The 14,178-nt window shown below is 40.3% G+C and overlaps 1 protein-coding gene across 2 annotated transcripts in view; it reads right to left on the bottom strand.

Annotated features, from left to right (window-relative positions):
• Positions 1–14,178, bottom strand: part of ADGB (androglobin) — a 215,269-nt gene that overhangs the window by 169,301 nt on the left and 31,790 nt on the right. For both annotated transcript variants that reach the window (XM_045012031.1, XM_045012029.1), the window contains exons 3-4: positions 9,008–9,100; positions 399–470 (exon numbers count right to left, since the gene is read on the bottom strand). In XM_045012031.1, coding sequence (XP_044867966.1) covers positions 399–470; positions 9,008–9,100 — 165 coding nt within the window. The remainder of the gene's footprint in view (positions 1–398; positions 471–9,007; positions 9,101–14,178) is intronic.

Below are 14,178 nucleotides of genomic sequence, written 5' to 3'. Positions count from 1 at the left end.
CACTTTTAGATTCCATACTTCTTTCGTGGAGGTGAACTTACCCTAAAGTTAAGGATCTTTACTTCCTTTTGTAAATAATAGTTTCCTTTTAGCATTAACAACATTAATTTTCCATGCAAGTATTAACAAATCTTATTCATAACCTGCACTGTCACTTTAAAAACACTGATTTCTGTTGATCAGCCTTTCACCGTCTCTGTATTTATTTGTTCAGTTTCTAAGAATGATAATCCTTCATTATTAAACCTGTTTGATCCTGATATGAGACTATCTATCATTTCCCCCGCAACCCACTGACAGGATTTACTATACTTAATTTCTCCTGTTGGTCTATTTATACCACTAATGTTGAGGGATCAGTCCTTGTTATGACATGAGCTATCACATTTACTACATACCTCACTACCAAGTAAGTGTTCATTTGCTGAAAAAAGGTCAAACCAGTTTTCGTTTTTCACTACTACAGGAACCTGAAAGAGAAGAGGTTTTAGTTGAAAGCCTGTACCTATATTCACTGAAAAGAATAAAGGTCCATGAAAAAAATATATGAGCACAATATTGTACAAATACTAGAAATGCCAGTCATCAGCTAAAAGGATGCCAGACCTGCAAATTCCCTTACTGCTTCAATATTTGTTAATGGGGGAGGGGGGTGAAAAAGTAAAAACACAGAAGGTGTTCACAATTTAATTAATCATTAAGTTGTATTGGGAACTTAGTTAACAAGTGATAATAAGCAAAAGTTGTCTGTGTCTCGATGAACAAACATTAACGATAACAGATTTGCTCCTTTCACTGCACAACATTCAAATACAACTTTAAGGACAACTGAAAATGAAATTTAAGGGTTCACATTAGGGCTTAGTGGTTTTTAGTTCTTTTATGACAGACAAAATAACCATGTCATGAAATGAACTGCCTCATTCAGCACAAGTGGAAATGGCTGTCTGTGAAAGAAATACAGTAGAATATAATACACTACAGATGCTGAAAAATAGGATGTAAATGCGCTGACAGTCCTGCAAGGAGAAGACTGTTTAGATCATACCTGGGTTTAGCAAGTCTCTCACTTTTATGATTATCAGATTCACTCAAGATATTTTATTAAAAAGATGGTACAACATAGTTATTTTCCACTCAACATACTAAAAAGCATTTTGAATCATTTGGCTCTAAGGTATTTGTTGTTTTGTAATTTTGTTTTTAAAAACAAAAACAAATCTTCAAGACCACTCCTGTTTCCAATAAAGTCACTGAATTTTGCCACAGTATTCAAAGGGAATTTATTTGTATAAATGTAACACAATAGTTTACAAAGATACAGCCATATGGGCCTGAGTCACCATTAAAGTATAAATACATGCTGATGATCTGCTTAACAGACTGTCATTTTGATTTCTGTTCATTTTATAATTTATCCTTTGTCAAAATATCCTCTCAGAGCAATATGATTTACAAATGATTACACTTATTGTTTTCTATAACAATACTAAGATCCACAAGACGACTCAATATCAAATTGACTTGAGATACTGGTGGTATCCCTCTAAACTTAACAACACTGCAATTAAATAAAAAATACCAGTTTTGTACCATACACTGGACAGATGCTGTAAATGCTGTTTTAATGACAATTAGTCTAGAACCAATGTCTCCTCTGAGAAATATATGGAAAAATGGTTTGCTTTCTTGTAGTTTATTGTGTTTTTATATATTCGAGCATCATTAAGTTGATTACTAGTAATCACTTGATGAACTGAGATTTTTATTAGATGCTTTACTATATGACTTCAAAAACTTTACTGCAGTGTATAGCAAGTGACAAGAGATTTGTGTTAATGTCATTGTTGCAATACGAAGAATATTTTTCTATAGTGAAAGATTAGTGCAGGGATCGGCAACCTTTGGCACGTGGCCCATCAGGGTAAGCCACCTGGCAGGACAGGGGCCAGTTTGTTTACCTGCACGTCTGCAGGTTCGGTCAATCACAGCTCCCACTGGCTGCAGTTCGCTGCTCCAGGCCAATAGGGGCTGCGGTTAGCGGCGTGGGCCAAGGGATGTGCTGGCCACCGCTTCCCATGGCCAGCACATCCCTTGGCCCGCGCCGCTTCCTGCAGCCCACATTGGCCTGGAGAGGCGAACTGTGGCCAGTGGGAGCTGAGATTGGCCGAACCTGCGGACGTGGCAAGTAAACAAACCGGCCCGGCCTGCCAGGTGGCTTACCCTGGTGGGCCACGTGCCAAAGGTTGCCGATCCCTGGATTAGTGGATAGTTCTAAAATAGACAAACAACATTTGTTCCTTCCTGTTTGAGGCCTGGCTCTTCACTTTCTATCAGCTGTGCAAATATTTTAAAGTTTCCTAAGAATGAGTTAAACAGTGTGTCGCATGTTCCTTACTACTTCCATCCCACAGAGTTCTCAAGAATTATTTGAAGAAACACGTTCTATTTCAGCAGCTGTTTCATCTCCATTTATTCACAACTTAAAACTTCACACTGTATCATAAGACAACTGCATTTTTTCCCAAAGGGTGACTCTTCACTAATGTTCTTTCTCCAAACTGTGTATGTGTGTGTGTGTCAGATTATGGCAACAAGAGTTCAAGCCAAACATAATTATATTTTTTAAAAATAATCAGTAACTCAATTCTGACCTCAATCTTTAATGCTCCAATGAGAAACATATGCAATCTAGGCTAAAAATGACCTGATATAAATGTAGACTTCACCAAGACACTAAAAGGAAAGTTAGTTTAAAAAAAGGGGGGGCACTATCCCCCGTGCTTACAACCAGAACGTGCGTTTATTTTAGGGCAATCTGGCAATAACAGATAGAAGCATTGCAGTGGAAGTCTTTGGAAACAAACAAAACCACTTTTATTTCTGATCAGCTGCTTGAATCTTTTCTTACTACTTTACATATCCTTGTTCACCATATCCTTTTCTGTTTCTGCCACATTTAACACTAACTACATCATTTTAACTGTTTTTCATCACTTGGTGTTTATGATCATTTTATTAATATCTATAGCGTTTATAATAATTTTAGAACTTGGCACTAAATTAAGGAGATTAAAACCAAAACAAGAGTTGATCAAATACTAAACAAATTAAATGCTTTATTCATTGGACTCTGAAGATGGATGTTATAGTTGAAGGATTTTATATACATATAGTTTATCTGTTTCTGGCTGCCATATCATTTCATAGAATCATAGAATTCAAGATCAGAAGGGACCATTATGATCATCTAGTCTGACCTCCTGCAAGATGCAAGCCACATAAGCCGATCCACCCACTCCTGAACTAATTCTCTTCCTTGACTCTGCTGTTGAATGCTCCAAATCGTGTTTTAGAGACTTCAAGTAGCAGATAATCCACCAGCAAGCAACCCCTGCCCCATGCTTCGGAGGAAGGCGAAAAACCTCCAGGGCCACTGCCAATCTACCCTGGAGGAAAATTCCTTCCCGACCCCAAATATGGCGATCAGCTGAACCCCGAGCATGCGGGCAAGACTCTCCAGCCAGACCCTCTGGAAAGGGCTAACAATATCCCAACATTGACCCTTTGTACTAATTACCAGTGTGGCACGTTATTGACCTATTGACTAAACCCGTTATCCTATCATACCACCCCCTCCATAAACTTATCCAGCTTAATCTTAAAGTCATGGAGGTCCTTCGCCCCCACTGTTTCCCTCGGTAGGCTGTTCCAGAATTGCACTCCTCTGATGGTTAGAAACCTTCGTCTAATTTCAAGCCTAAATTTCCTAACTGACAATTTATATCCGTTTGTCCTCGTGTCCACATTAGCACTGAGCTGAAATAATTCCTCTCCTTCCCTGGTATTTATCCCTCTGATATATTTAAAGAGTGCAATCATATCTCCTCTTGTCCTTCTTTTGGTTAAGGAAAACAAACCGAGCTCCTCAAGTCTCCTTTCATACGACAGGCCTTCCATTCCTCGGATCATTCTAGTGGCCCTTCTTTGTACTCGTTCCAGTTTGAATTCATCCTTCTTAAACATGGGAGACCAAAACTGCACACAATACTCCAAATGATGTCTTACCAACGCCTTATATAACAGGACTAGCACCTCCTTATCTCTACTAGAAATACCTCGCCTAATGCATCCCAAGACCGCATTAGCTTTTTTAACGGCCACATCACATTGCTTACTCATAGTCATCCTACGATCAACCAGGACTCCTAGGTCCTTCTCCTCCTCCGTTACTTCCAACTGGTGCGTCCCCAGCTGATAACTAAAATTCTTATTAGTCATCCCTAAATGCATAACCTTACACTTCTCATTATTGAATTTCATCTTGTTACTAATACTCCAGTTTACAAGGTCATCCAAATCTCCCTGGAGGATATCCCGATCCTTTTCCGAATTGGCAATACCTCCCAACTTGGTGTCATCCGCAAACTTTATCAGCCCACTCCTACTTTTGGTTCCAAGGTCAGCGATAAATAGATTAAATAAAATCGGACCCAAAACCGAACCTTGAGGAACTCCACTGGTAACCCCCCTCCAACCCGACAGATCACCCTTCAATACGACCCTCTGCAGTCTCCCCTTTAACCAGCTCCTTATCCACCTCTGGATTTTCATTTCGATCCCCATCTTTTCCAATTTAACCAGTAATTCCTCATGCGGTACCGTATCAAACGCCTTACTGAAATCAAGACATATTAGGTCCACCGCATTTCCCTTGTCTAAAAAATCTGTTACTTTCTCAAAGAAGGAGATCAGGTTGGTTTGACATGATCTACCTTTCGTAAAACCATGCTGTAATTTGTCACAGTTGCCATCGGCCTCAAGGTCCGTAACCACTCTCTCCTTTATAATTTTTTCCATGACTTTGCATACTACAGATGTTAAACTAACAGGCCTGTAGTTACCCGGGTCACTTTTTTCCCCCTTCTTGAATATAGGAACTATATTAGCTAATCTCCAGTCGAACGGTACAATCCCCGAGTTTAGAGATTTATTAAAAATCATCGCTAACGGGCTTGCAATTTCACTCGCCAATTCCCTTAATATTCTAGGATGAAGATTATCCGGGCCCCCTGATTTACTTCCGTTAAGCTGTTCAAGTTTGGCTTCTACCTCAGATACCGTAATGTCTACCCCCATATCTTCATTCCCATCAGTCCCTCTACCACTATTCCTTAGCCCTTCATTAGCCTCATTAAAGACCGAGGCAAAATATTCGTTTAGATATTGTGCCATGCCAAGATTATCCCTAATCTCCACTCCGTCTAAAGTTTTAAGCGGTCCCACTTCTTCCTTCTTGGTTTTCTTCCTATTTATATGGCTAAAAACCCTTTTGCTATTGGTTTTAATCCCCTTCGCCACCCGGCTCTTTGCCTTTCTCACTGCTTCCCTACACCCTCTGACCTCAATAAGGTAGGTTTCTTTGCTGATCCCTCCCATTTTCCAGTCCTTGTATGCTTTCTGTTTTTTCTTAATCACCCCTCTGAGACGCTTGCTCATCCAGCTCGGTCTAAAACTGCTACCTTCGAACCGTTTTCCCTTTCTCGGGATGCAGGCCTCTGACAGCTCCTGCAACTTCAACCTGAAGTAACCCCAGGCGTCTTCCGCCTTTAGATCCCTAAATATGTTAGTCCAGTCCACTTCCCTAACTAGTCGCCTTAATTTAATAAAGTTAGCCCTTTTGAAATCGTAAACCTTAGTCTCAGATGCAATTTTGTTTATCCTTCCATTTATTTTGAACCGAATTAGCTCATGGTCACTCGAGCCAAGGTTGTCCCCTACAACTATTTCCTCAACAAGGTCCTCGTTACTTACCAAAATCAGATCTAAAATGGCATCCCCCCTCGTCGGTTCAGCAACTACTTGCTCCAGTCCTTTAGCTATCACAACTCACTTTATGTATTTTGGCAGCATTTATAACGCAATCTTTTGCTCTTGTGAATTTCCACCCCCACCCTCCCATTAAAAATTTAAACTTGAAACACACTTACTGCATATTTAATAAAAAATGAAACTGACAAGCTGACACAAGTAAAACTGACAAGACTGAAAAGCCAGAGAGGCAGGGAAAGTGCTTTAAGAACCTTCAGATTTCAAATGGAATAAAAAGGGAATAGGATAGTTTTAAATTTAAACAGCAGCAACAGATTTTCAGAGTTGAAGAGCACTTCACCTGTGACATGGCAAGCAGATTATTCATTTCTTGTTTTGGTTTCTATTTAAAAGCAGCTGAAAATTAAATAAAGTTGTGCACAAATAAAAAACATTACTGGATATTAGCCAGCCAAATATTGTCAAAGATACGGACATGTTATGTAGGCAGTTCAAAGAAGTGGGATGTCTGAAATGGGAGACCAAGGATGATAATATATTATGGGTACATTCATAATCTTCAGATCTGCATGGCAGATTTCTACTTCAATGTTCTGCCCAAATAAAACCACAGTCTGAACAGCACATGTGGGAGAATCAGGATCAGGCCCTCTGGACCCACTAATACTTTCCCAAAACCTTTTGGCATCCTTAAAAGGGAGAGAAAATCCACTTCTTGTCTCTGCAGAGAATCAAGAAGGCATATCTCCCTGCAAGTTTAACATACGGAGACCTGTAGGAAAAAAATTGGACTTTTGTGAATTTACAAGAGCAGGCAAGTAGTTCTATTTATGCAGTTAACCCCTTCTGCTCACTGGTGACATGGCTGGACAGCACTGGAAACAGGGAGGTTCTTCTCTTCATAACTTTGCCCCTGTGCACCAGTTGTCCTGAGATAATTCTTTGTCCTGAGAATTTGCTAGACTGACAGGCTGCATTTCTTCCTCAAATGTAACTTTCAATTTTTTTATGGTCACATGGGTGTGATGTTCTGACTTGGGTTCCCTAAGACTTGCTAAATAAAAAGAAACCACCTTTCTGTTGTCTGGTAGCATGTGAACATTACTACCCTGGTGGGAACATGCAATACAGGAAGTCATGGAATACAGGAGAGATTCCAGAACACTGGAAAAGGGAAAATATAGTGCCCATCTATAAAAAGGGAAATAAGGACAACCCGGGGAATTACCAACCAGTCAGATTAACTTCTGTACCCGGAAAGATAATGGAGCAAATTAAGCAATCAATCAATTTGCAAACATCTACAAGATAATAAGGTGATAAGTAACAGTCAGCATGGATTTGTCAAGAACAAATCATGTCAAACCAACCTGATAGCCTTCTTTGAAAGGGTAACAAGCCTTGTGGATGGGGGCGGAGGAGGGGGGAGAGCAGAAGATGTGGTATATCTTAACTTTAGTAAAGCTTTTGATATGGTCTCGTATGACCTTCTCATACACAAATGAGGGAAATACCTAGATGGAGCTACTATAAGGCAGGTGCATAACCGGTTGGAAAACCATTCCCAGAGAGTAGTTATCAGTGCTTCACAGTCATGCTGGAAGGGCATAAGTGGGGTACCTCAAAAATCAGTTCTGGGTCCGGTTCTGTTCAATATCTTCAGCAATGATTTAGATAATGGCATACAGAGTACACTTATAAAGTTTACCAAGCTGGAAGGGGTTGCAAGTGCTTTGAAGGATAGGATTAAAATTCCAAATGATCTGGACAAACTGGAGAAGTGGTCTGAAGTAAAGAGGATGAAATTCAATAAGGACAAATGCAAAGTACTCCATTTAGGAAGGAACAATCAGTTGCACACATACAAAATGGGAAATGACTGCCTAGGAAGGAGTACCATGGAAAGGGATCATAGTGGACCACAAGCTAAATATGAGTCAACAGTGTAACACTATTGCAAAAAAAGCAAACATCATTCTGGGATGTATTAGCAAGAGTGTTGTAAGCAAGGCATGAGAAGAAATTTTTCTACTCTACTCTGTGCTGATTAGGCCTCAACTGGAGTTTTGAGTGCAGTTCTGGGCACATTTCAGGAAAGATGTGGACAAATTGGAGAAAATCCAGAGAAGAGCAACAAAAATGATTAAAGGTCTAGAAAACATGACCTCTGAGGGAAGACTGAGTTTATTTAGTCTGGAGAAGAGAAGACAGAAGGGATACAATAATCATTTTCAAGTACATAAAAGGTTGTTACAAGGAGGAGAAAGAAGAATTGTTCTTCTTAACCTCTGAGGATAGGACAAGAAGCAATGGGCTTAAACTGCAGCAAGGGAGGTTTAGGTTGGACATTAGGAAAAACTTCCTAACGATCAGGGTGGTTAAGCAAGCACTGGAATAAATTGCCTAGGGAGGTTGTGGAATCTCCATCATTGTAGACTTTTAAGAGCAGGTTAGACAAACTCCTGTCAGGAATGGTCTAGATAATACTTAGTCCTGCCATGAGTGCAGGGGATTGGACTAGATGACCTCTCAAGGTCCCTTCCAGTCCTATGATTAAGTTCTAACATGTTTCATCTGTCTCATAAACCATTCTCTGTTTATTGTCTGATGGAGGCACCTCATGCAGACTTTGAGGTACCTGTCTCCAGAATGTCTGCAGCTGACAAGTCTAGAAAAGAGTGCATTTGTAGAGAGGCTTGCAGTTCCTTCATTGTAAATTTCTTGTTTTATTTAATTGAGGAAAGGTAGCATATGTCTCTTCCAGAGTAATAGTTGTCTCTTCCCTTGCAAGGATGTGCCAAGCATTTGCAATCCATTAGCCTAGTTGTGGCAAGTTTGAATTCTACCACTCTGCTGTTATAACAATTGTGGCTGCTACTAACACTGCAGTCAATAATCACATTTCAGTTTAGTTTTCTCACGCAGAACAAGCAATGCATATAAAAAGACAATGCAATTGGTTTCATTGGGGCAACTCAGGGAATAAGGTGGAAGGCTATGACCCATACTTTTTTTGAGATGTTGTTGAGAATAAGTAGCATACACAAACTTTTGAAGTTTTTGCCCTACGAAATGTGTTTGTCAGAAAAATAGGAAATCAATTTTAACCTAAAGTCTACACCACTATAAGATCTTGTATCTAGTCTTCTGTACAGTTAAAATACGTGCTTCTTACCTTATTAGTTAAAAATTCGTGTGGACGTTTCCAGGAATTCACTTTTAAGGAAGGTGGCAATTCAATCTTCCCTTCGGGGTCCTCAAAGACATGCTATATAAAATATACATGTACAAAAATTGAGCAGTTTGTATTAACTATTCCACTGGATCATCAAGATTTAGAATGCTTCTTTGCTCATGATTAAGGCTAAGATGCTGTCACGCATATTTTTAGTAAAAAAGTCACGGACAGGTCACTGGCAATAAAGAAAAATTCACGGAAGCCCATGACCTATCTGTGACTTTTATTAAAAACATGCATGACAAAATGGGGAGCTTCAGGCTCACCACATAACCTAAGGGAGCCTGGCTTGGAGGTGAAGGGTACCCCCACCGCCTGCAACACCCGCCCATGGCGGCTCCGTGCTCCAGGGCACCCACGGCAGCTGGGAATTCCCAGGAGCTCCGCTGCCTGCAGCGCCCGGGAGTTTGGGGTCTCTCCGCTATCTCGGAGCTCCGGGCACCCCTGCCTCCACCCTGGCTGGGAACTTCCTGCAGGGCACCCCTGCCTCCCTCTGTGGCTGGGAGTTCGGGCCCCCACAGTTCCCAGCTGCCAGAGGACACAGGTGCTGGGGGCTCAAGTCACAGAGGTCTCTAGGGCTACGTCTACACTACCCGCCGTATCGGCGGGTAGCGATCGATTTTTCAGGGATCGATATATCGCGTCTCATCTAGACGCGATATATCGATCCCCGAACGCGCTTATATCGATTCCGGAACTCCACCACCGCGAACGGCGGTGGCGGCGTCGATATGGAGAGCCCCGGAGATCGATCCCGCGCCGTGAGGACAGGTAAGTTAAAAAAAAAATCGATATAAGATACGCAACTTCAGCTACGTGAATAACGTAGCTGAAGTCGAAGTATCTTATATCGATTTTTCCCCTTAGTGTAGACCAGCCCTGGAAGTCACAGATTCCGTGACCTCCATGACAAGATCGTAGCCCTATTCATGATTATTCACTGGGAAGAAAAGTCACACATTATGGCACAATGAAGAGAAAAGATGGTTACTTACCAATACATAGAGTTCTCAGAATATACTGTGTCTGCAAAATCCATAGTCAAGCACATTAGGTGCTTGACATGACTAGGAGAAGTGTACTCAACCTGTGTTGTTTTTACTGCCAGAGTAAAATGTGAACATATCTCCCATTTCTTCCTGGAGCCTAAGACTTTCAGATCTTTTATCGCCTCCCATCCAAGACACATTATTTGGATTCCCTATTCTTTTCCGTCTTCCAGGAAGGCTGCCTGAAGGACTCTGTTTGGGCTACTTATTCCGGTAGTAAAGACCACACAGTCTGAGCAACCTCAGACAGCACCATTCTCCCAGTAATTTTTAAACACTTAAAATGCTGATTCATAAAGAACATTTTCGTCTTACAAACTCATTGCTCAAAGGCCAACTGCTTCTTCAGATCTGCCATGAGGAAGTGAAAGTGGAAGGGACTTCCTGGGTCACCAAGTTGAGTCTCCTGCTGTCACAGGCAACCCCCATTATATAATCCCATTCTTAAGATTGTCAAGATCCATCTTAAAACTAATTGAATGAATTCTACGCTAAGATGAAAATTATTTTAACAACACTAAACCCAAAGTTTTCTACCTGGGAAGCCTAAAGTTAGACCCCTAAATCCATATTTAGGCAGGGAATTAAACTTGGGACTGCGCATCTACAACTCTCACTGCAGTCAATCCAAACTATAAGTGTTCAGCATCTGAACATCAGGCTGCTAAATCAGGTATCTGGATACAGATTTAGGGGCTAAAAGTTAAGCCACTGAAGTTTAAAACTTTGGTAATAAAAGGAGATATACCAATCTCCTAAAACTGGAATAGACCTTGAAAGGTCATCAAGTCCAGCCCCCTGCCTTCACTAGCAGGACCAATTTTTGCCCCAGATCCCTAAGTGGCCCCCTCAAGGATTGAACTCACAACCCTGGGTTTAGCAGGCCAATGCTCAAACCACTGAGCTATCCCTCCCCCCTGTGGCCATCTAATGAACAAGTACCATCTAAGAATAAACTAATACAGGTTATAGGAAGTTTGGATAAATTCATTGTGCAATTAATGATGTGGAAATGATTCTGAGACGGCTCACACTGGTGGAAAAAGAGGTATTGATGATAGGTACATGGATAGGACCTTAAATACCTGTAGCTGGAATGTTACATCAGTGGGTAGATGTGCAGGTTGTGATACTGTATAAAAAAGGAGATCATCTGCACTATTGTCACCAATGTTACACAAGTGTGATAAATCTTGTAAAAAGTATGCCTTGTAAGGGATCATTAGAAAAATTATAATCTGCTAAGTATTATTATCCTGTTGAAATATATATATGAAATGTGTATATGAAGTTATAAAATGTTACTGTAGGCTTGTTACTAAACATGTGTTCCTGGGTAATACCCACAAGACAGATTTACATCAAGACTCGCCAGCCATGTGTTGATGGGCCATTAAGGAGAATCAACTCTTCCAGTCAGCCTCAGAGAGCATATGGACAATGAAGACCCAATGAACTCAGCAGGGCACGTAGAACATGTGATCATGTTCAAACAAACTCCCTGTTTGAGCCAGTATTTTTCCATGCACATGGACTGGGAATATAAACTGGAGACTGTGACATCCCCTTCTTGCCTCATTCCTGTTCCACATCTCTGGACTGTGATTTCTAACAAAAGGGACGAGAGCTTTGAATAATGGACTGAAGACTCCAATCTTTTGGATATACCAGAGAGACTTGCTGCCAGCTAGCAGATTTAACATCACTGCTATTATCCTGATCTACAGACTCTGAAATCAACTATAATATATATGATTCATTTTAACCATTTAATAATTCTCTTCTCTCTTTTTATATTAATAAACCTTTAGTTTTAGCTTACTAAAGGACTGACTACTAGCGTGGTATTTGGTGAAATCCTGAAGTATGTTCCTGAAGTAAGTGGTTAGCTCCCTGGAGCTGGAGGAACCTAATATAAGTGATTTCTGGTTTTGATAATCATTTATCACAGAAGTCTGTTTTTTCTGGGTTATTCATGAGGGACTGAAGGACCTGACAGGGACTATCTGTGGCTTCATAATAACTAGTATAGTATTTTGGAGGCACACATCAGTTGGGGGTATATGTCCTGTATTGTGGCAGTCTGGCCTGAGACGGGCACTCTTACCTGTGTCCCATACCAGGCAGCATGAGACAGACACTACCTAATGGCTAAGCCATTTTGACATGTTTCAAGGACTGCACGCTACTACAGGGTAATCAGCAGAGACAGTTTCAGGGAGGGAAGACCATGGTGTTTTAAATAATTATCAATTATGGAAAGATATTAGAAGAGCATGAAAAATCATTACTCTGTTTCTCTTTTGCTTAGAAACTCGATTGTATCAATTTCTTCAATGTAGTAGCCTGTGCCTTAAAACTGGAACAGTAATATGAGAGAAGTAGAAAAGCTTCTAGGGAATACAGACCTTTTCAGACGTGGTTATGGTCTGAAAGCTTAAATGAAGCCTAGCAGGCCGGACTGACAGATTGACCAGTGGATACTGTAGTTACTTGTTTGACCAAGTTAACATAGAGTTCCACAGTGAGGGCAAAATTCTGTTTTCAGATGTGGACGCAGCTTACAGTGAATTTAACCATATGCAAATGTAAAGGGAGAATTTGGATCTTAAAGATTTGGTTCACAAAAATGGAGGATGGCCTCACATTATGTGAGGGATCAAATAAGAAAAAAATGAAATGTGCCTCTCCCTCTGGACAATCAATGTTCACAAGCAGTCACAGAAGTACTTCAGAGAGAAAGTTATCATTGCGTGGGGTGTGTTTTACCAGTGACCGAAAACTTTTAATATCCTTCTTTCCATATCACGTATATGAAAGAAACAATGAGCAATGCAGCTTGATGCTAGAGGTCTGAACATTCTAAGAAATACACTGAAAGATGGCGTCAAGTATCAGAGAGGTAGCCGTGTTAGTCTGGTTCTGTAAAAGCAGCAAAGAATCCTGTGGCACCTTATAGACTAACAGACGTTTTGCAGCATGAGCTTTTGTGGGTGAATACCCAGGGTCTTAAAACTGCAAAACGTCTGTTAGTCTATAAGGTGCCACAGGATTCTTTGCTGCTTTTACTGAAAGATGCTTAAAGGATAAAGATTTTCAATTATAATTATTTTTATGTATTATTTGTATTACAATAGTGTCTGATGCTTCCAACCAAGATTATTATTATAAATTATTTTTTCTCAGTTTTGTTAACCACTGGCTTGTAAATCAGAGCCAAAAAACTGATCCACTTGTATGTGGAAGTTCTTATTGCCACATAATGTGGCTCCACAGCTGGCATTTTCACCAGAGCTCAGTCAAGATCAATAGAGCTAGAGTCAAATTAGCTCTATGTCCCCTTTGCACATCCTGCCCCTCTCTGCCCACAGCACTAGGATTGCAGAGACTGATTTAGATGTAGGGCAATTCGTAATTGCCACAGAGAAGAGAAGGGGGAGGAGAGACTAGGTCCCCAAACTGGTGTCACCCCATAAGTAAACAGTATTGAAGGGGAACTTCCTCCTCCCCATCCTATAATCCACAAAAGGGGCAGTGCTGAACAGCCATAAAGCATTATTTTAAAGCTAATAATTTATGCAACTGTGTTTATAATCCCTGTAAAGAAACAATATATTAGTTGATCCATTAGGTAAGGGGAATGGGACCAACAAGTAATTATTAACTCAAAGTATGACCAATAACAATTATTTAAGGCTATAAGATTTGTGCAATACTCGGGGAATCATGAGCTCCTAGTAAAGCGTATTTTTCTGTGTTTTACACAAGCATAATTAATAAGTATTTTTCGAGTATTGTTTATACTTTTACAAAGGGCCGTACAGATTGTCTGAAAATGTAAAAGCAATGTGTTTGCTCCCATAAGAAGCAGCAGTTTTAATTATGATCTGAAACATTTCTGCTTTATTTAGTTTGACAACTGTTGCACAAATGACATAGAAAAATTAAGGTCTTCCTTTTTAAAATTTGAATGAAAAGAGGCAAAATACATTTAGCTGGACTTGATCTAGGGGGAACCCACTTAAATTTAGGCAACAATTTAAAAGATATGCTGGAGAA

Source organism: Mauremys mutica, chromosome 3 (genome assembly GCF_020497125.1).
Source record: "Mauremys mutica isolate MM-2020 ecotype Southern chromosome 3, ASM2049712v1, whole genome shotgun sequence".
NCBI classification, from domain to species: Eukaryota; Metazoa; Chordata; order Testudines; family Geoemydidae; genus Mauremys; species Mauremys mutica.
This window is presented reverse-complemented; position numbering and strand designations above follow the sequence as displayed.